At 43.8% G+C, this 22,732-nt stretch overlaps 2 protein-coding genes across 3 annotated transcripts; both read right to left on the bottom strand.

Annotated features, from left to right (window-relative positions):
- Positions 1 to 8,095: 8,095 nt before the first annotated feature.
- Positions 8,096 to 16,447, bottom strand: rbm46 (RNA binding motif protein 46). Of its 2 annotated transcripts, XM_011487179.3 has the most exons (11): positions 16,322 to 16,445; positions 14,896 to 15,066; positions 14,641 to 14,821; positions 14,412 to 14,568; positions 13,808 to 13,937; positions 13,192 to 13,289; positions 12,243 to 12,633; positions 10,389 to 10,585; positions 9,940 to 10,042; positions 9,049 to 9,268; positions 8,096 to 8,973 (listed from the first exon to the last, which is right to left on the bottom strand). In XM_011487179.3, the coding sequence occupies exons 1-10, from the start codon at positions 16,335 to 16,337 to the stop codon at positions 9,051 to 9,053; spliced, it is 1,662 nt and encodes a 553-aa protein (XP_011485481.1). In that variant the 5' UTR covers positions 16,338 to 16,445; the 3' UTR covers positions 8,096 to 8,973; positions 9,049 to 9,050. The 2 variants fall into 2 exon arrangements, with proteins under 2 accessions (XP_011485481.1, XP_020567189.1); XM_020711530.2 differs by lacking the exon at positions 8,096 to 8,973 and having other exon boundaries at positions 9,154 to 9,268; positions 10,389 to 10,655; positions 16,322 to 16,447.
- Positions 16,448 to 16,581: 134 nt separating this feature from the next.
- Positions 16,582 to 20,423, bottom strand: LOC101172026 (lecithin retinol acyltransferase-like). The gene is made up of 5 exons (XM_004079548.4): positions 20,071 to 20,423; positions 19,784 to 19,889; positions 19,514 to 19,588; positions 19,172 to 19,324; positions 16,582 to 17,140 (listed from the first exon to the last, which is right to left on the bottom strand). Exons 1-5 carry the CDS (start codon positions 20,259 to 20,261, stop codon positions 16,985 to 16,987), a joined length of 681 nt encoding a protein of 226 aa, XP_004079596.1. The 5' UTR covers positions 20,262 to 20,423; the 3' UTR covers positions 16,582 to 16,984.
- Between the last annotated feature and the right edge of the window lie 2,309 nt (positions 20,424 to 22,732).

Genomic DNA, 22,732 nt, shown 5'->3' with positions numbered 1-22,732 from the left:
ACTTGTCTGAGTTGATCTTTCTCCAGTCTGATGTCAGCAGGTAACACCGGTCAACATCTTTGAACAATTAGATTAAATTTTTTGACTTAATTATTAAAGAAATCATGGTGGGAAGATAAGAAAATCCTTCACCCAATAGTTTACAAAGAATAAAGTTCAACAGCGACCTCCTCGTCATATGCTACGGTAAAAAATACAACGACCAAAGCGCAATAAAGAGGTATCGGCAGAATCTTCAAGATTAGCTGCCGCCGCCTGATTTTTTGAAAATCATTGACGTGGTCATGAATGTATGCGGCAGTCGTCAGGCATCGAGAATGACATCATTACGAAATTGGACAACAGTTGGGTGACCGCAGGGCCGTGGCAGCCGGATCGCCGACCGCCAGCAGGTTTGATTGGACGATCTGTACTGGTAAATGTGTCTAGACAGCAATCGTCCATAAAAAGTACCATTGGTCGCCAGCCACCTCGTAGCCTGTGGGTGTGTGAGAAGTGGGCCATTCTGCACCACTGTTCATTTGCAATTTGCCAATTTACAAGTTTTAGACAACATGTCCCAGGACCTAAAGAAACGAAGATTCAAGACGACAGCACGAGTCTTTATAGGATGAAGATCATCAATGACTCCTACACACACGGCGTGCAAAAAAGTGACTGCCGCCTCCCGATTACAAATGCCACCGTGCAACCACCTGCCGAAATACAGAAAAACTCGCTTTTTGGTTGTCGCTCAGCGGAATTTTGAAATATGTGACCTTACTCTTGGTGCAAACTGAAGAACTTCTCAGGTCACAGCACCTTTCACAGACCTCAGATCTTCTGGTTATAGAAAAGAGTCTTCCTGAAAAAACCAGCATGAGGTTGATGAAGGTTGGATAACAGGAAATGAGGATATTTGACCAAGTAAATCATTTATCCTGACTTAGTACTGTCAAACTCAAGTGAGTTAAATGGCACTAAAATGGCTCTGAACTCCCGTTTAACCCTACAGACTTGAGGTGAGTTTGTTTTTATATATGTGGCAGTTTTTCTTATTTAAAGATCTTTATGTTTATGCATCACACGTTACATCTTGAAGTCCCAGGTTGTGGTTTGAATCTTTCCTCTGTGGTTCATATTCAAAACTCTTATTTTCGGTCTTGTTTTCTTTTTCTTTGCTTAGATCCGGTTTGTCATCGTTCTTCCTCGTGCCTTCATGTCCATCTGTTTTTTAATTCACAGTTTTGCTAAATGTCATCGGAGCCGCGTGTCTCCTCAGCACTGAATGAGAAACTGTCTCCAGATGAAGACTGGGGGCTGCAAGGCAGCACCGAGCTGTAATCCTGACAGTTTGATGACCACGTCCATCAAGGGCGCTCGGGTCACTTCAGGCCACTCACTCTGACTTCGGCCAAACGGAGTGGAAACGGCGTCCAGCGGAGTGATAAGATGAGCCCGCCGCCAGCCCGCTGGATCGATGTGAAAGTGTCAGCTTAGATGACATCAGGTGGGGGGCGGAGGTGACGTTTGTCCTGGGAGATAAATGCCTCTGTTTTTCTTTGAAAACCTTGTTTAACCTCAGCGCCTTCTCACTTCAGAGCTTCGTCAGGGCCAACAGTTTTATTATGATGCATGACTGTATGAAAACGAATGAAAAGATGAACACAAAGGAAAATGAACACTGACAGAGTTGGGCTTAGTGTAGGAAGTCAGCACATTCAGAAACAACAAGAATGAAGAAACGAAAAGAAAGAAAGTAAGAGGAGAAAACCAAACATCCTACACAAAACTCAGCCACTGGATATTGGAATGAACAAACATCTCTGAAGCTCATACGAACCCTTGTTTTTGGATGAACTCTACCTGGGAAAGACAGAACAAAATAACTTCTCAGTAACTGAAGGAGTTGTATTTGTGCTTGTGTTCCTATCTGTTGAATGTGCATTGTAACTATATTCCCATTGAATTCATCTGGGTTTTGTTGTGATTTTCATCCTTGAGCCGAACCATCCCGGCTCTACAGTTACAACCCATGCAGTACGTCAGAATTTCTGAAGCCCGATTCATTGGTAAAGTTTGAAAGTTTCCCTGAACTTTGTGAGGATTAAATCAGTAAAGTCGGGTCTACCTGTAAGGAGAGGGTTGGTTCACTTGCAAATGAACCCTGGTGCTTTTCACCAATGGTGTGAATGCAGATAGAACGTAAGACGACCAAAGACGGAAAGAGCCGTTTGAGTTAGATAAAATAAAGATCACCTAATGACGTACAGATAAAAGAAAAGAATAAAAGTACATGAAAGTACATGACAGTCAGGAGTCCAGTGGGAAGATCCAGCTTCCTTCTTTGTGCTTTTGGCCCATTTAGTCAAAGCAAATATTGGACAATACCACCCCAAAGGTGCATTTCCAGGAGGTGTGGTCAACTCAAGTGTAGACAAACACCAAAGCAGAAGCAGTTGTTAACACGTTCATCTATAGTCAGACTAAAGCTGAAAGATTGTCCTTGAGTGAAAAAACCCAAAAGGCTTTGAGAACGGCGCCTCCTGGAACCAGTCAGGTATGAACCACTTCTTCTCTCCTTAAAGGTACTTAGCCTGTAGGGTGACAGCAGATTCTTCTGAGGGGCAGTGAATCATCCACAGTCTCCATGTGAAAAGTGAATAAACAAATGCAGGGGGGGGGGCAGTTTCCCTGTTTTCACTGGGAAAGCCTATAAAATCTCACTGTGTAGTGAATAAACGAGCCTGAATAGACCAGGTTTCAGCAGAATCAATCCATACATGAAGTAGAGTTTCTCTGATCTGACAGATTTGGATGATTTTTACTTCATATAATGTTTACATGCAGTATTTTCAGGAATGAGCCTCGATCATCATCTATTTAGAAACAAGAGGACAGGAGCAAAACCAAAGATGAACCAAAAACTGAAGAAAAACTTGAAATGTGGAGCCAAAGAGAGAAGGAACCAACAGCATAAAGAGTAACTGTTGATGAAACCTGGTGAAGGATGAGCTGAAGAAGCAAAGACAGAAACTTTTAAGGGCAACAAATGCATGTTTGGGTTGAGCCACTGGGTTCTGTCAGTGGGCAACAATTTTCTGTAAAGATGTGCGACTTATTAATTGTCCAAGTTACAACGTTGAGACGTCTCAAACCCGTTTCACACTCATCTCAAAGTCCTCTTGAACTCGACTGAAACATGAATCTAAACTGAGCACAAAGCTTTGCATCAACACCTCTGTGATTTTATACAGAAGGGATTTTCTCTTAGGCATAGAACTTGTTTACACGCACACCATAACTCAACAAATGGTTGTGTTTTAAGTCTAAAGAAAATGTGTCCATTGATTAATCCTTTTTCCCATTTATGTAACTTGGATTGTACAAAATAATTTCTAAAGTCCTCTTATTTCCAAATACATGATAGACTAAAACATAGAGAAGCTATTCAAGTGTTCCAGACTGAAGGTGAAGGTTACAGAGAAAAGGGATTTGAAGACAGAGTAAAGTAAACGTCAGGCAGAGAAGACATAACGCTATGGGGGGGGGTTGGACAGACCACCAGCACAGAAGGGGGGGCTGCTGGTCTGTGGAGCAACGAGCCCGAGGGACAGTCTTCCCAGAGACAGTTGTCAGAATGGGCGACGCTGCTCTGTCGCTCTGCGGAGGACTTCCTGCTCCGATGATGACGAGGGTTGTCAAAGCGCCTGTCAGTCAAAGCGGCAGCCCCTCCCTGCACTGAGACCGTCGTCCTCTCAGCTCTCAAACATGCTTCTAAAGTAAAAAATTAAAGCTCTGCTATTGATCCCATCAGGAGCAGCAGGTCTGTTTGAAAAAATACTTCTGTGAGTCTCACAGACATCCAGTCAGTTAAATACTCGTGATGAATGCTCCTCCTCAGCGCCGGCGGTCAAAACGCGTCCTTCATCCATCTGCTGCCGGCTCGCCTCCATGCGGACTCATTTGTATTTTAGTTTCATCCACACAGATGGAGGAAGAACAAAGAAAATGATGAAGGTGGATCGATGCTTTTTCCATCCAAACACGTCTGTTTGCACTGAAGTGTGAACATTACAAGACTTCCTGTGAGGTGAAGGTAACGTTTTCCTCCAAACACGCAAAGAGAAAAGATCTTTTCAATAAAGGAAAACAAAGTAGAAGAAAGAATGATGACGAAAGGGATGAAGACTTTCAAGACCCGAAGAAACATTTAAAAGTTAAAAAAAAAAAAATCCTCCAAGTGACCAAGTCACTACCTCTCCATTAGGAGTTCCTCAGGGTTAAACACTGGGCTCTCTGTCGTTTGCTGAAGAAAGTTCATTAATTTCTTCAATCTTTTCTCCTTGAGTCATTCATGAAGGAGGTCAGATCATCAGCCTCACTGCAAAAACGGAATCTTAAGTGTAAATAAAGATCTTCGTTTCAAATAAAAAATGTCTTATTTCCCGTCTTATCAAGAAAGTTGATCAGTAGCTAAATAATCTTTTTCATCTTCTTCCATTTATCCCTTTCGGGGCCACAGGGCTGCTGGAGCCTATCCCAGCCACTTATGGGCAAAGGCAGGGGACATCCTGGAAAGGTCGCCAGTCTGTCGCAGGGCCACACATATCACACACCCATTCACACTCACACCTATGGAATTTAGAGTAACCAATCAACCCATGAAGCATGTTTTTGGACGGGGGGAGGAAGCCGGAGACCCCGGAGAAAACCCACGCATGAACAGGGAGAACATGCAAACTCCACACAGAAAGGTCCCCCATTGATGTTCTGGTTCTGGTCCCCCAGTCGGGACTTGAACCAGGGACGTTCTTGCTGTGAGGCAAGAGCGCTAACCACTGCGCCACCGTGCAGCCCTAAATAATCTTAGTTTAATAAAAAAAATGTCTTAGAGATTTACATTTCTTTCCTAAAATAAGAATTCTTGGTGAGAGGACTTTTCTGTCCTTCATTTATTTGATAATTTAAAGAAAATCTGAAGAGTTTTGAGAGTTTTTGACATGATTTGCAGTGAAGCTGCTCAACGTTTCTGCATGAACGACGATGTTGAAGGAATGTTCTTCGTCACGGCTATAAGTAATCAATAAACGTCCAAGTGCAACTATTATTGATTTCTACTGCTTGTGTGACTTTATTTTCATTCCGTCTGGGACAGGAGGACCAGATTCTTCTGTCTTTCTGTGCCTTTGAGCAACATTTGACCCCCTGCCACAAACTCAAAAACTTACCAAAGTTTGAAGGCAGCTAGTATCCAGAATGAATTAGTCCAGAATCTCTTATGTGGCTCCAAAATAAAAATTCTAAATCAACAAACGAAACCAAAACAGAGGCGTCGTAATCAAAGGGAGTTTTGTCATTATTATGGGATGCGCACAGGACCTACAGCATTTGGTGGTAGAGTGTAAACATTTTCTCTCAAAAGAAAACTTTGTTTAAGCGATTTTCATGAAGTTTCACACGAACATTAGGTCAACGACCACAGTTTCACTGACTTCTGACCACAGGGTGATTAAAAAAACACCTTTAGTACCAAATATTTTAACTTAAATATATTAATTTATCTCCTCCTAACTAACTAACTCTTTGACCAACATTGGGCAGCTACTTGGAGAAAATGTTGGCCTAGACTTTCACGGCGTTAGCGTGGCGAGTTTGCAGGAGAGGCATTCCCCCCCCTGTTGCTCGCACACTTTGACCAGACTATTGAGAAAATTGAACACATTAATCGTTGGCTCAGGCTGAATGAAGAAATATGACATATCGCTCATGTGGGTGTGGGTAACAAAAATGATCTGTTGCTAAGGAAATCCAAAAGTTTACTTTTGCAGATTCTTCTAAAACTTACATAGACCTGTTCGTCACCACCCAGCAACCAAAAATGAAATGGTTGCTATGGAGATAAAACCAACAGAAGGCCACCATTTTGAAAAGTTACCCTTTCTCTTAAAGTCTCTCTAAATTCCTTTTTGGTATCAAAAATCATGCATATTTTAGCCTTAAACAAATAAAGTTCTAGTAAAGAAGCACAGAAGAGACAGATCCAGACATAAAATGGGGGCGTGAATGCAGCATTTGATGTAAATGGTTGGATGTTGTAGTAAATGATCAGGTGATCTAGTTGTGAGATCCATCAATGGAAAACACATGAATGCTTTGATCACTTCCTGTCCATTCTCTCTCATCTTCTGTGCATCAAATGTAAAGATGCCCAGATCTGAACAGTGAAACTTTCCTTACTTGTTCCTTTAACGTCATGACCTCCTGGAGGACTGTGGCTGCCGGGTCATTGGATGCAGGACCGGCCTCTGCAGGACGGATACGCTTGGAGGAAGGTCTCACAAACAACAGCTTCTGTGACCTTAGACGACCTTCAGAGAAGCTCTAGAAGGATCCAGGAAGGAGCCAGCAGATCTGAAGACTGTGTGTGGCCTGGTTACTCCGTCGAGTTCTTCATTAGAGACACACGGTGCTTGATTGAGCAACCAGCTCCACTGCAGGAAGTAGATGTTTCTAAAAATAGGTTAAAGGCAGAACTTGATAACAGGCATGGAGGACCGCGAGCATCAGGGAGAAGCAGAGAGAGTTTGGGCTCAGATCTTTGACAGAGAGCCAAAGACGCTCCATGTAAGCTGCACGCAGCTGAGGACGGGGAGAGACGCCAGACAGGGTCCTAGTGCCAACGTGGGTGAACTAGTCAACGTCCTCCAGGTCATGATCCATGACTGGAATGAGGAGGCGACACAGTCAGAACTCGTCCCTGCTTAGGGGTTTCCTAATAGAAAAGCATATCTGCCGTCTTCCTCAGGAGCTTAGAGCAACATCAGTGTGGATCCGTCAGCGGATGCAGAATAGCCAGGAGTTTTTTTCAGCGACCACCAGGACGCTGCCACAGAGCTCGATACACAAAAGCTTAAAAACAACAATTCATCTGTAACAGGAAAGGGGGCGGTTGAAACTTCACTACAGCTAGTAGAAAAACTCACAGAGACTTTATATCTGTTAACAAAGTCAGTACCTGAAAATATTAACTGTAAACATAGAAAACACTAGTTGCTCTTCTAAAGCTTTAGTCACAGTACCTGTCCATGTACTGACACGTTCAGGTGCTGCAGGTTTTTGGGTTTTCCGTGTCCGTAGAGGATCATAGAGAGGAGCCGCTGCATCCTCAGGAGAGGTGTGTCTTACAGGTCCCTTGAAGCACATACGGCCACCTCAGCGGTTGTCATGACAATAGAACGTACCATTATCAGAAGTGTATCGTGAAGTGTTCATAAGGCTAATGGAGGTTACACGCATTTATGACGTTCAGGTGATGCTGTTGTATCGTGTCCGTACGCCACACTCTAGTTGTGCCTACGGGATACGCAGTTCCCGTAGGACGTCCACACTAACTAGTCAGGCTGCACGCAGAGAGCGCACACGTATTGCATGAACAGAAACAACAAACTCCTTTAGGAAGTTGAAAAAGATCAAAAAACTGTACAACAAGCCTGCGTCTCACCTCCTTCCTCCTTCCTAAAGCTTTAGTGCCAGATGTCCCTACAGGTGGATACGGGCTGTGCAGGTAAAAAGTGTTCAAACATGGTCAGGGCCCACGAAATATTAAGGTTGTAGACCGTTCATGCTGCAGGTGACAGGGCGTAGCTAAAACGTATACAACACGTTAAGGGTTAATGTTAGAGTGTGGGATAAGGACGCCATACGGCAGCATCACCTGTACGACATAAGTGCGTGTAACTTCCATTATCCTTACGAACTCTTCACGATGCACTTACCACACGCACGACAATGGTACGTTCCGTTGTCATGACAACCTGTGAGGTGTCCGTATGAGCCTCAAGGTAGCTGCAAGACACACACCAGCACTCCGCTGCGACCCTCCACGGACCCAGACAACCGCACAAACCCACATCATAAGTACGGGTCTACAACCTGTGAACCCGGTACAGGTTTGAGCATTTCTCACTGCAGACAGCCGTCTCCACCCGTAAGGCGGCGGAGACTTAAGTTTCACACAAACGCAGTGGGTCAGTTTTGTTGTTCAGGCCCTCAGAATTTCAGTTTGTCGCACAAAACACACAACAGACAAATAAACAAGACCAACAGACAGATGTTATCTTCATCTGCTGAACATTTAATAATCAACACTTCTTTCCATTGGTTATAGATTTTTGAGCATTTTTTAAATACATATGATCACTTTTACCTAGAATATTTACTTTTTGATTTTTTATCTGCTTCAGTCTTTGGGTTTTTAATAAATACGGCTGATTTTCACAGTTATGATTGGGACGTCAATTTGAAAGTTGGACTAAAATTAAAGCAAAGAAAAGTTGTTTGAGAAAAGAAGAAAACAGTTTTTGAAAGCAGAGAACTTCCAACAAACATGTGAGCGATGGATGAACCAAAGCCTCATGAATCATCAAAAGAACTGAACCATCGATAGAAACGCAGAACTCTCATTTGAACTGCAATACAGCATCAAACTCCTCTGTTCAAAAGCCCCTCCTCCTCTGATGATGATGATGATGAAGATGCATCTTAACATTTATGTCAGTAGTGTCTACAGTCTTCTTCAGAAATGAACTAAACAAATTATTTTCAAAATATACGAAGACTTTTTTTTTTAAAAGATTGAATTTACCTTTAAACTCTACCAATCACATGTAAAAATGGGTGTTTAAATTAAAAAAAATAAAAAAATGTCTATTTTTAAAAGCTTTATTTAAACAACTAATCATCATTATTTTTTTATTTGAAAATAAATATGTTTATGGATTTTTGTTTGTCAAAAATCTGCAGATTTTCCCTGAAAACTGAACCCAAGCGGATTTTCTGAGCTCAGGCGGAGCTGCAGGTGAAACCAAAGGAGGAGGAGCTTGTGGAACGGGAGGAACTTTACTTTCTTTTTGAACACAGACATGAGATGAAGGGATGAAGATGGCGTCGAACTTCGTTCATAACTAACAGGAAGCCCCGCCTTTCTTCTTCCTGCAGGTGAACAGAAAGCAGGAGCTTCACCTGAGAGCCGGAGCGGCTCTGACGGGCGGAGGAGGACAAACTCACCGTCAGTAAAACAGAGACTGGGAGTTCATGAAGAGCCTCTGAGGCTGGGGGGAGGAGGAGAAGGTGGGGAAAGGCGAAGGAGGCGGAGGCGGAGGAGACAGGCAGGAGGGAAAGGGCTGGGCGCCGCAGGTCAGGATGCTGGAGCTGGAGTCGGGCAGGGACAGGGTGGAGGAGGAGGAGGAGCTGGGGGACCTGCAGGAGGCTCTGCTAAAGTAGAGGTCTGGAGAGAAGGAGACAAGACAGGAGACGTCTGGAACAAGCCTCCTCCTTCTGACTGTGGAGCACGGTGGAGAGGAGGCGATGGTTTGGGCCTCAGGCTTTGCAGGTCGTGTGAATCTGCAGATTACTTTCAAAATAAAAGCTCATGGTGTCCAGGTGGGGCAGCACAGATTTATAAATCCTGGATGTTCTTGCCGTCGCTCTCCAGGTGCTGCTTTACTTTTCGCTTATCTCCTTCTGCACAGACCTTCTGGAAGAGGCAGCCAGTAGCAGGCTCCCAGGGAGCTGCAGGTAGCTCAGGTTCCGGCTGCATCAGCTTTTTCAGCAGCTCAGCTGCCAATACTGCAAACGGGTCAGAGCAGTGGCTCCGTGACAACATGGTCCTGCGGCGTTCAGGTGACCTAGAATCTGAAGGAGGGCCGTGGCGCCGCTGCGTTCTGAACTTTGCTAATCAAAGTGAGTCAGCTGGAGATCAAGATGGTTCCTCAAACATCTGCTGGAGTTTGTTTACGAGGTCACAGCTTGTTTATGAAAAAAACATCCATCAACTTTTTCTACCGTTAACCGCACATGAAAACTGGACGAGGGACCCCACGCCCTGTGTGTGTCTGTGTGCATGTGTTTGTTTCTTTGTAGAAGTGCATTTGTGTGCGTGCATGCGTGTGTGTGTACCCAGGTTCCAGAGGGCGTTGTGGGCGGCGACCTCCTTGGCGTCTTCCAGCAGCAGACACAGCTTGTCGGGGATGAAGGTCCCCTGCGCAGACGGCATCACCACCTGCACAGACACACAGACGTCATGCTTTCAGAGTGAAGCTGTTCCGGTGGAGGGGTGGGGGTCTGATCAGGAACCAAGGCGGGGAGGACACTGTGTGTGTGTGTTGCTGAGCAGGAGGCTGGGTGTGTGTGTGTGCACGGTGGAGGGGGTGGGTCTCCAGAAGAAGCTCCGGGAACAGAAGAGGAAAGATCAAGCTGAGGAGTTCATGACGAGCGTCTGCACTGACATTTACAGAGACGCACAAAGGTTGCCGCGTCCGCGCCGAGCCACAAAGCATCAGAACACAAAGGCAATGAGAAATGTCAGCAGAACAGTAGCGGGTTGTGTAACCGATCCGTGTGAACACCTTGTAGAGCAGCAGCAGGTTCCCGTCCTGGTCCGGCGTGGAGTACAGGTGGTATTCGGGCGGGGGCCAGCAGTTCCTGCGGCAGTGGTACTCCAGCAGCGTGACGGCCGAGTTGATCTGACTGGGCTTCAGCGACAGCAGGCTGGTGGGGGCCAGGGGGGTGCATGGGAGCAAAGGCAGCCTGCAGCGCTCCGGCTCTTTTAGGGCCCCGCCAACAAAGATGGAGAACTTCATTAAGCTTGGGGGCGTGCTTTCCTAAACACACAGCTGTGGAGTACCTCAGGGTTTTGTAGTAGGACTCATTAGATTTCTATGAGGGCTGCACGATCATTTGAAAACAAGCAATATGCGATATCAGTGATAAATGCGATGACAATATAACTTGCGATAAATGAACAAATAACATATCTAACAACCAAAAACATCATTTCCATTTCAATGAAAAGGTTTAATACCGGTTAAAACCGTTAATACGGTTTGAAGAAAAGTTAACCCTCGTCTGCATAGGAGGCCAACATCTAACATAAAAGGGCTCCGATTGGTCAACAACGTGTAGGCGTCCATCCGATGCCATAAGATTGTTTTAGCACATTTAACGGAACCATTTATTGCAAGTTTCACCAACTTTGGTGATATGCGTATTACACAGCTTGATATTGCAATATAATAAATTTGAGATTTATTGTGCCGGCCTAATTTTCACATTAAACTTCTATGCAGATGATAAGCCGCTGAACCTTCCTAAGACGCTGTGATGATGAGGAACACAAAGCAACAGAATCTCTGAAACTTTCTACAGTTGGAAACTTAAAAAATGAAGTTTTTAATTCAATCTATTAAAACATGAGTCAGCGTTTTTAAAGAATAAAATGCAGCAGGAAGTGCATGATTTCAAACACGTTATCCATCATTTTCCAGCAAAATATATCAATATAAACTATTGATTCAAATATATGAAAATACCAAAGAAACTATTTTAAAAAACAGTCTTTTGCTTAACTAGTCTCTTATCCTTCGGTGACACTGGATGTATATATTTTAGACTTTATATATTTTAGATTTTTTATTTCTAAAATGTATTTTTATTTCTAATCCTGACTTTTTTTCTTTTTAAACTCCGGTAGCATTATAATTTCTGTGTGCATACAATGAAAATAAATGAAATTCTTAATCTAATAGTATAAACAAAAAATCCTTTTCAAAGTAAAAGCCTACATTTTACAGAAACTATTTAGATTTAAAGGTTTGATTTCTGCAGGTGAAGCTCGTTTCTGTTGAATGAAATTTGATAAACGATCAACCATCAGGAAATCCATCTTGGTCAACGGATGTTTAGAAAATCAATCATAACGGTTGCCGTGGCGATCTGTGCTGTGAAGTGATGCGTCTCCTGGTTGTTAGCTATAATGAACTAACGAGGCTCCTCGTTAACCTGCGTGTTTGGTGTCAGACTCCTGATTGAAGGCAGCAGCGCTTCCTCATTAATTAACTGCCGTCTTCACGCCTCACTTCCTCCTCTCTCTGTTTCCCATCAGCCCCCACCCCACAAACATTTACCCTCATCAGCCTGACATGTTAATCCTGATTCCACCGTCATTTATGCTGCTGGATTTTATTTATGGAAATAACAGAAGAAGTAAAAATCCATCAAACAGAAAAGAACATCAGTTATTTTACAGCATAGACGATTCTAGAAGCATGAGAAGCAACACTGTCGTTTTTTATTATCTAAGGCATTCAAGAGCGTCTTTTAGTGCTGAAAATACAGTAAAAAAAAACAAATATGAATATTTTCCTCCACATTTCACAACAGGCCGGCTTCACCTGCAGACAAATTCAGAAGTTCACACTCACCTCCTCCACCTCCGGGACCACAAAAGGGGTTTCCCATGCGATTGTGCAGGGGCAGGTTTCTGAGTGAAGAGCGTCCGTTCATCATCTCGCCATTGCGCCAAAGAGGAAACGTCTCATCACCTCCTCCTCCTCCTCCTCCCCTGCTGCTGTTCCTCCTCCCCCCCACTGGCTCTTTGTTCCCGGTGGGTTTGGCCAGCGACACCTCCACGGTGGTGCCGTCGATTTGGACGCCGTTCATCACTGCGAGCGTGGCGAGCGCCTCGCTGCGGCTGCGGAAGTGGACGAAGGCGTAGTCGGTCAGCTTCTTGACGCGCTCCACGCTGCCGGGCTTGAAGCGCGAGAACTCCCTGCGGAGGGTCTCCTCCGTGGTGTCCAGCATCAGGTTCCGCACCTTCAGACCAACAGGACAGTCAGCTGAAGGAACCCGCAGAACCCAACGCTGAGATCTCTGAGGAACAGCAGCAGGATCCTGCTTCTTAACGTTAGAATCCACCAGATCTACATCTGAGATCGTTACTTTTTGGACTTAAACCACATGGAAATTAAGAACATTTTAGTATCAACTTCCTGTTTGGAACACAAGGGGGCGGGGTCTCAGACTAGTTTTCATATTTGGTCAGCAGGAAAGACCACAGACATTCTCTGTCCATGATGATCCGTCAGAACATTTACAGAGAATTTAAACTGTTTTTAGGATCAACTGACCAGAAATAGTAAATAATTTTTAATAAAATAAAAAAGTCTAAACTTCAGAGAAGGAAGTGCCAAAAAAAAAACATTTCTAGATAGACATTAATCATTGATCTGACGTCCAAGTCAGACCGAGTTTCTTACGTCTGTAAATCTACGAGATTTTCCTCCATGTCTGAGTCTCTGTGATAAGCAGCTGGACTCGGACCACCAGCATGAGACCCTCCTCAGAACCTGCTGTCCAGCAGGACGGACTTACGTAGAGGACTCTGACGCGCTGCATGGCCTCCTCCTCCATGTCCTTCTCTGGCTCCGCCCAGTCCACCTGGATGGGATGCCCCCACAGCTGGAAGGTTCCTGCGTTCAATCAGGTGAGGCCAGAAGAGGCTGAGAGGCCAGGAGAGCAAACATCTTTACACCAACAACCAAAGCCTGAAGCTGAGAGGAACTGAAGCTCTGTTTGTACCACGACTTTAACTGATGGAACCACAGAAATGAAGCCTCCTGCAGACGAGGAACCTGTTTCACTACAACGACATGTTTTTAAATATTCATCTACAAAAACTGTCATGGAAAAACTACAATGAGAGAAAAAAGTAAAATATTTACAATGAATTTTCTAAAAATAAACATTCATTCTGTCTCAGTTCTTTAGGTTTTCTCTGAAGGACAATCTGAGCGCCTGAAGGCTGCGTTCAATGCTCCAGCGCCCTCCGCTGGACACAGACACAAACTGCACGCAGCCTGAGAAAGGATGGAAACACGTGATCCACAGGAGAACATCTGGACCAGCTGAAAGAACTACATCATCTGGAACACCAAAAAGCATTAGCACACCTGGAACACCGTAAGGACTGTTCAGAACATCTGCTCACCTGGAATGAGCTTCCTCCTGGCCATGGCAGCCGTTTTGTGGGACTCGTACTCCACGAAGGCGAAGCCGCGGTTTCTGTTCCTGTCTGAGGAACTTGGATACACGATGACGTCCACCACGCCGTCTGTCACCTAACACACACACACAAAAGTTCACATCTGTGGCTCCGCGTCTCTTCTGCTGCAGATGGGCTGTAAAACATCTGGCAGAGCTGCGGCGCCACCTGCTGTCGCACACACACATCTGCAGGTTCTGTCCACATCAGAACATTTTGTCAGATTCTGCTGCAGAAAATCTGAACCAGAAAACAAAGCCATCATTTGGTGTTTTGGGTGAACTGGACGTAGTTTGGGATTTGAACTGGACCAAACTGGGTCAGGAAAGCCCGTGTTCTGCTGGTCTGAACAGAGCTGAGTTTTAGGAACAGCAGACAGCATCAGAACCCGCAGGACAGAATGTCTCTAGACCAGAAACATTGAAATGTGCTTTTACAGAGAAAATAAAGAAATCGATCCCATAATTGTATACATTATTTTGCTGTTGTATGTTGGCTTTCAAAGTAAAAGCATGCATTTCAGCGGGCGGTCCTGATGAAGTCACCTCACCTTCCTCATCTCCTCCAGGATCTCCTCCTTCCTCCTGTCTCTGGGGATGGAGCCGATGAAGAGGCGGCAGTTGTCCAGACTCACGCAGACGCCGATGAACCTTCCGGGTCGGACCTCGTAGCCGTCCAGCATCTGGATGGCCCTGACGGCCTCCTCCCTGGAGGAGCACAGCAATCACTGCCTTGTGGTTCTGGGTGAGCGCCGGCCGGCTCGGTTCTGAGCGGGTCACCTGCTGGTGTACATGACGAAGGCGTAGCCGCGGTTCTCGCCGCTGAACTCCATCATGAGTCGGAACTCGTAGATCCTGCCGGCGCTCTCGAACAGCGGCACCAGCTCGTCCTCGTACATGTCTCTGGGAACCTTCCCCACGAAGACCTCGCAGCCCCGCGGCGGCGCCGGCCCCTCCCACCCTGAACGGCTCAGCATTGGTCAGGGAGGCAGCATAGAAGGACAGAACGTGTTTGGACCTGTGGGCGTGTCTCACCGGGTGGCGGGCCGCCGTACTTCCTCTGCCCGTTCTCCTGCACCATGTTGTAGCCCGTCTTCTCCATCAGAGCCAGCAGAGCCATCTCCTTGGCGCACGACGCCTTCAGGTCCTCCCTGCTGCTCAGCAGGTCGGCATCCTCGCTCACTTCAGAGTCGGACGCTCCGTTGTCTGTCCGTCAAACACGGAAGCTGAGCGTTAGCTCTCTGAGACCGTACATGTCACTCGCAACAGCAAACTACACACATTCTTTGAACCACTGCAACTCGACAACCGTTTAAGTATAAACGTGTGTCCGGCAGATTATGACACGTCAGTATCTGCTGGAATCACGCCACCTTCATAAACGATTCAGTGGTGTGAAGTGGTGCACATCAGTGCAAAGCTGCTTTTCCCCTCATCAGAATCTGGTGGCATTACGTTGGAGTTACAGTCACGCTCCAGTGTTAAAGGGTTACGGTACAATATGAAGTCTTTACATCACAGAGAAAATCTGCTGTAGAATTAAAAAATTCAAGTGTTTGATCAGAAGATTATTAAGGTGAAAATACGAGCATTTGCTGAACGCATTTCACCTTACATGTCACCTTATTAGCAGTCTCTAAATACACTGACGTGTTTTCCAAGCGCATAGTCTGTTTACACCAACTGTGTTTCCACTGACTATAAATTATGATCAGTGGATTTGCGACAACAATTTACTCTGAAAACACAACTTTGAAAAAAAACAACAACCTTGCATTTATCGGAATACGATTTTCTGCTTGGAGGAGGTGGTTTTAAGGCGTGTTGAAAATGACACATTTCCCAAATTTGCAATGGAAACGCCCCCCCCCCCCCCCCCCCCCAATCCACAAAAATAAAAATGACCAATAAATTTCAATTTAAAAAAAACGGAAACTAAAATGTGAAAAATACTCCAAAATGTGACTTATAGCATACAAATAAATTAGGCTTCATAAGTGGTACGATAAAAATAGATTTACTATGACTAATAATCAATAATCTAATTTTAATACAAATATTATTTTTTAAATACGATTTTAAATCTTTATTTATATACATTTTAAAGCAAATTGGATTTTTTTGTTAACATTTATTTGGACACGTGAAGTGTCATGTGATCAAATAAGTTAAGTGTAGTCCCTTTATCTTACCGATAACCCTCATTTGAGGAGTTTTAAAACCAAACTAACTAGTTTGGCTGCTCATTTTTACGCTTTTCTTTCAAATTAAGATTTTAAAAAGCGTTTAAGGAGCAAAAACAACTTTTAGGGCTTTTTTTTTTTTACTTGCAAGATGTAAAACAGCGAGGTTGCTAACTTTTAAGCTAGCGGTGCTCTGATGTGAGCGCGCGCCGCAGTGTTTCCTTAAACGGGCGGTTTAACGCCGTTAGCATCGGCTAACTAGCCCGGCTAACCCTTACCGTCTGCCAGCTTCATCTCCTCTCCGTCAAAAATCCACGCCAAAATCCCTTCGTGACGGTTCACACAAGAATCCCTAAAACCGAGCCAAGCCGAGCCGGGAAAAGACCGAGCCGTCACCCGGCAACAGGAGTTTAATTGACAGGAAGCTCACATGATTCTGACCAATCAGCGTGCTCGTAGCTGATGGAGGCGGGAAAAAAACTAACAAAACAATATCAGTTGAAAGGAAACTCAAAAGGAAGAAACCAACAAGAAATAAGAACGTCTTTAATAATATGAAAGATAGATTTGTTAAATAAATTATTTATAAAATAGAATATGAAACAAAAGATACATTAAATTAAGGTAAAGCCCCCTTATTGCCTGGTAAAATTGTTATCCAATTTAATACATTTAAATTAATATAATCAAAAAAGTTTTGTGAATGAATTAAATCGTTTTTTAGAACAAAAAAAGCAATATTTACAAAATTAAAATCTTAGCAGATAATTTATTTACAGTTCCTGAATGAATGAATGATAATAATTGATGAAAATAAAACCAATAATCTGACACCTTTACTCAATCAAAGTGGTGTTTTAGACTCGCTCTACTTTTAAAGAGCCGCTCTCCTTGTTTCGGTGACTGATTTTTCATGGGTTTTTATTCTTGCAGGTGTGAGCTCAGGAGGCCATCCAGATGAGGAACGGCACCAAGACAGCCAGCAGGATGCTCCAGGTGTTCACCGTCTTCAGGTACAGCAGAAGACACGCCCCCAGCACTGCCGTCGCCTTAGCAACACGCCGACTCAGCAGCAGAGACCTGAGAGTTTTACAGAACTGATGGAGAAACAGCAGGAAATAAAACATGTTGATGACTTTAAACATTTCTGTTTGTTACTTTCAGTTTTTTTTTTACATTCATCTGTTTTGTTTATGTATTTGAGATTTATTCTTTTTCCTGTCTGGGCTTTCTGGCTGTTTTTGTTCTGTTGTTGTTTTGTTTCTTCAGATGCAGTTTCTCTGGTTTTCTGGCAGATCTATGTTGCACGTCTTGTTCATTCTGATCCTTTTCCGATGATAAATCACTCGTCCGAGGTTCCCCTTCACTGTGACTGCATGAAAACAGATCAATGTTGAACCCGCTTTTTGTCTTATTTTCTTATTATTTACGCTTCTTTTGTTTAGATGCTTTTGTTTTCTGGATCACAATCACACCTCAGGCAAACAAGTTATTATGAAAAAACTGTTTAATTGCTCCTTTTTCACTGTTAAAGCTTGTTTTTTAGCCTTTTGTTGAGTACTGCTGAGGTAAAATCATGTTGCATTAATCCCATCGTTTCCTCTGAAACCATAAGGTCGATGACGTTTTTTTAGTCCGTCAAGCGCAGCTCCCGTTGCTTCAATCGGCCTGTTCTGCAGAAACAAGGGAGCTTTCATTGGAGGCCTGCAGCTCTGATCTGGATCAGACATTTCTTAAGCTTTGGGAACACGTTCTGCCTGTTCTTCTCTGTTCTGTAATGAGCCTGTGAGAACACTTTCTCCCTGTAATCCCCACTGGATTGTGAAAGCTCATATGTTAGCTAACTTTTGGTTAATTAACCCGTTCCTGTCTCCACCAGAACAGCCTTTAGCCCGAGTCTTTAGTCCTAGTCATGAGTCGAAGTCTTTAGTCTGAATCTATAGTCAGAGTCTATAGTTGTAGTCTATAGTCCGAGTCTATAGCCCGGTATTTAGTCTAAGTCTTTAGCCTGAATCTATATTCAGAGTCTATAGTTGCAGTCTATAGTTGTAGTCTATGGTTATAGTCTATAGTCCGAGTCTATAGTTGTAGTCTATAGTCCGAGTCTATAGCTGTAGTCTATAGTCCGAGTCTATAGCTGTAGTCCATAGTTGTAGTCTATAGTTGTAGTCTATAGTCTGAGTCTATAGTTGTGGTCTATAGTTGTAGCCTATAGTTGTAGTCTATAGTTGTAGTCTATGTTGTTTCTCTTTTGGCTTTTCCCATCCGGGGTCGCCACAGCGAACGAGTCGCACGGTAAACTTGGCAATGTTTTACGCCGGATGCCCTTCCTGACGCAACCCTCTCAAAGCAACCGGGCTTGGGACCGGCACAGAAGTATAGAAGGGAACAGGGAGCAGCCCGGAGTCGAACCCTGGTTTCACGGACAGAAGGCGCCGCAAACCAGCACAAGCTAAACCGGCTCCAGTTGTAGTCTATAGTTGTAGTATATAGTCAGAGTCTATAGTTGTAGTATATAGTCCGAGTCTATAGTTGTAGTATATAGTCAGAGTCTACAGTTGTAGTATATAGTCCGAGTCTATAGTTGTAGTCTATAGTCCGAGTCTATAGTTGTGGTCTTTAGTTGTAGCCTATAGTCAGAGTCTAAAGTTGTAGTCTATAGTTGTAGTCTACAGTTGTAGTATGTAGTCCGAGTCTATAGTTGTAGTCTATAGTCCGAGTCTATAGTTGTGGTCTTTAGTTGTAGCCTATAGTCAGAGTCTAAAGTTGTAGTCTATAGTTGTAGTCTATAGTTGTTGTATATAGTCAGAGTTTATAGTTGTAGTCTATAGTCCGAGTCTATAGTTTTAGTCTAAAGTTGTAGTCTAAAGTTGTAGTATATAGTCAGAGTCTATTATTGTAGTATATAGGCAGAGTCTATAGTTGTGGTCTATAGTTGTAGTCTATAGTTGTTGTATATAGTGACAGTCTATAGTTGTAGTATATAGTCAGAGTCTATAGTAGTATATAGGCCGAGTCTATAGTCGTGGTCTATAGTTGTAGCCTTTAGCCTGACTCTTCATCCTGAGGCTCAGGCTGACAGACGCTCTTCATTCTCTCTGGTTCTTGCAGGACAAACAGATCTTCACCTGGAAGGTTTGGAAGCTCATGACGGTGCCATATCTGCAGTACATGACGTAGTGCTCGCAGTTGTACCACAGCAGGCTGTAAGGAACCTCCCCCTGCAGTTTCTCTGCCCTCTGAGCCACCTCCTCACCCGGCAGCGCCGCCCGGCTGCACATCTGCAACAGAAGAAAATCCTGTCACTGACAAACCCCAGCAGGCAGCGGCGGCGCCACAGCCTGATCTGTAATCCCCGGATTCCCTGAGCTGGGGTTAAGAAGGTTTCAGCGCTCGTGGTTCAAGTCCAAAGTTCGGGTTTCTCTGAAGTGGATGGTGTCGAACGCGAGGCCGCCGCTTCAGAGGATCACCTTGTCCATGGGGTTCACCAGGATCTCTGCTCCATAGGCAAAATCCTCCACAGAGTCCACCCTCACACTGCCACACTGAAAAACACCAAAACGTTTGAGACCAATCAAATCTCTGCTGGAAAAAGCTGCCTCCTACTGGCCAAACATGAAACTCCAACAAGGGATGGATTACCGAGTGAAGGAAGAGATTATTCTAAATTACTCTGTTGTTCTGTTTAACAAAACATGAATGGTCACTAAAACCAGAACCAACCGGATCTTCTTGTTTACCTTCGCCAGAACTCCCAGGATGAGTCTGGTGTTGGTGACCATCTGCTTGATCTGGAAATGGTCGCCGGAGACGACGGGCATGATGTCCGGGATGAAGTGAGCCACTCTGAAGATGAGAGGAGGAATCAGAGGAGATGGAAGCAAAAAGAGGAAAAATGACAGACATGAAAGATGAAAGCAAACAAAACGAGAATAAAAGACCAGACAATGGAAGAAAGAAACTCAAGAAGAAGAAAATAAACAAAACGAAAAGGACAAGAAAAGAGAAAAATCATCTTCCGATTCACCTTCCTCCTCCCAAGTAGATCCCAAAGTGCGTGAAGAGAGTCCGCGGGACCTCCAGCAGGTCTCCTCTCTGGAATGTTAAGTCATGCTTGCTCTTCCTCCCCTCCTCCTCTTCTTCTTTCTTCTCCTTCCTCCTCTGCTGAGGAGCCGTGGAGGAGATGAAAAGCAGTGCCAGGAGCTGCAGAGGAAACATGGCGAGGAGGCGAGGAGCCGCCTCCTCCTGCCGTTCTTATTGACCAGGAGGTGGGAGGAGCCGGGATCAGCTGAGCTGTGAGGAGCGTGTGAGGCTGGACCTGAACCAGAACTTCAGATGGAAGGTGACATCCTGGAAAACTGAGAGAATGACAGCACAGGTGCCGCTCCACAGCAACACAACCACACAAACAACAACACAACACAAAAAGACAACAAAAGTAACCGAAAAAACAAGGAAAATGTTTGGAACTCAAAGCAGAGACGCAAAATAACAGCGTCCAGACACAAAACTACACTGGTTTTAGACGTAGCAAATCATGTTCATTCTGATTACAAAATATTGTGTCCACATTAGTCCAAACGGTGAAACCACATGGAGGATAAAAGTCCCAGAAAATGTTCCTATTTACTATTTTTTTTAAATCTTAGATTGAATCCCGCATGGCTTTTATTTTATTTATCTATTTTAATGGAAGAGTAAAGATTGTAGACATGTTTTATGTGTTGTTCTGTTGTCATTTGAACACAAGGGGGGTATTCCAGGAAGCATGTTTAAACTAGCCTGACTTTAACCCTGAACTCTGGCTGAAATCCGCCTGAACTTGCTTACTCTGCATATGTCGGTTCCAACAGACCAGATATGAGTTAGCGTAATTACGCTGGACTTGGTAACCCTGGGTTAATGCACGTGCACAGCAGGTACATAAAGACATTCTCAATGGATCGCCGATTTCTGAAGTCACCATGGAAACGCGTGGAGAGAAAAAGAGAGCGCTATACTTCAGTGAGACGGAGTCTGTGATTTTCATGACGGCGTATTAAGATTATACATCCATCAATAAAGTAACACGGCTGCATCATCAGCAAAGAAAGAGTTTCTGCTTTGAGAAAAAGAATGGACTATTCTGATCTCATTTCTATTTTTATTGTGACGCATATATATATATATAACTTATCCAACTTAAATTAATTCAATTGGTAACAAGTAATTGAATTAATTGTAATCAACCTAATTTCTTACGTCTATCCAACTCAATATTTTTTTACAACCCAAATTTACGTATTTATCTAACTAAATGTCATTTTACTCCAATTCAATTAAATGTTTTTCCATCTTAATTTATTGTACTTCTTGATCTCTCATATGTCTAAGTTTGAGCCTGCAGATATACTAATTTAAAAAAATTAAAATAAATGATAGCATGGATTCAAAATATTTACTTCATTGAAGTATCATGACTCTGACTGTAACTTCTGTTCTTACACCATAGTGCACTTCTTCTTCTTTCTCTTTCGGCTTGTCCCTTCAGGGGTTGCCACAGTGAATCAGCCTTTTCATTGTGGACGATTTGCATGGTTATCTTGTTAATGTTTTACGCTGGATGCCCTTCCTGACGCAACCCTCTCAAATTAACCGGGCTTGGGACTGGCACAGAAGTAGAGAAGGGAACAGGGAGCAGCCCAGATTCGAACCCTGGTGTCACGGACAGAAGGCGCCGCAAACCAACACGACCTAACGAATACCACAGTGCACCAGTGGTGCTCCTCTTCCTCCCTCTCACTCATGGTGCAGAAAGAATTAAACATAACTGGACAAATAACTAGACAAAACACAGTAAAACAGCTAAACAACTAAACAGATTAGGTCAAAAACCCACACTTAAACCCAAATCCGTCCAGACAGGCAAAGGGAATGATCTCCCACAATCCCTTGCGGTGTTGATCTAACAGCAGGACCAGAGTTACACCTACTTAATTGAATTAATTTGAATGAAAGTAAAATAAATGTCTGAAAACTATGTGTTATTTTTAAGTTGACTTAACTAAAAAAAAGATTTCTCTTAACTGAAGCAAATAATTAATTTAGATCAAAGTAAAAAGTTTATCTTTCCAACATCCATATGTGGTCTTATCATCCTCTCATGGTGGAAAAAGTATTATTTGAGCTTCTTCATCCACTAAATCATCTTCAAATGGACACGCCATGCTGCTTCACCTCTCTGAAAACAAACTAACCTTCAACTAAACCTGCTCCAGACCAGGTTATGTTCAGAGCATGAGTTGCTATGGCAACTTGACATACCCTGAAACATACCTCCATTTCTGGAACCGAAAGCTGAGGTTATCTGCTTCTCCATGTCTTAGATTTCCCACATTTTTTCCCAATAGTGCTCAAAGAGTTTGGAGGCAATCAATGGAAATCCCTAGGAGGAGTTTAAGTTTTCAGATGGTCTCAAAGGTGATTTTTTTTAGGGGGGGAATTAGATTCTGTAGTCAATGAGTTTTGATTTGGCACTGCAGTTTCCACAAGCCCCCAATAGAGGGCGACAAAGCTTCACTACCAATAAATGGATGGTGCAGATTCAGTCCTGAACTCGCCCTGTAGAGGGAGACAAAGTGAAGGAATTCAGTTGTGAGCCTCAACAGAAGAATGTGAGGGGTTTGAGTTTTACAGAGAACAGAACAGAA

The sequence above is a fragment of the Oryzias latipes genome, chromosome 18, assembly GCF_002234675.1.
Source record: "Oryzias latipes chromosome 18, ASM223467v1".
Taxonomy (NCBI): domain Eukaryota; kingdom Metazoa; phylum Chordata; class Actinopteri; order Beloniformes; family Adrianichthyidae; genus Oryzias; species Oryzias latipes.
This window is presented reverse-complemented; position numbering and strand designations above follow the sequence as displayed.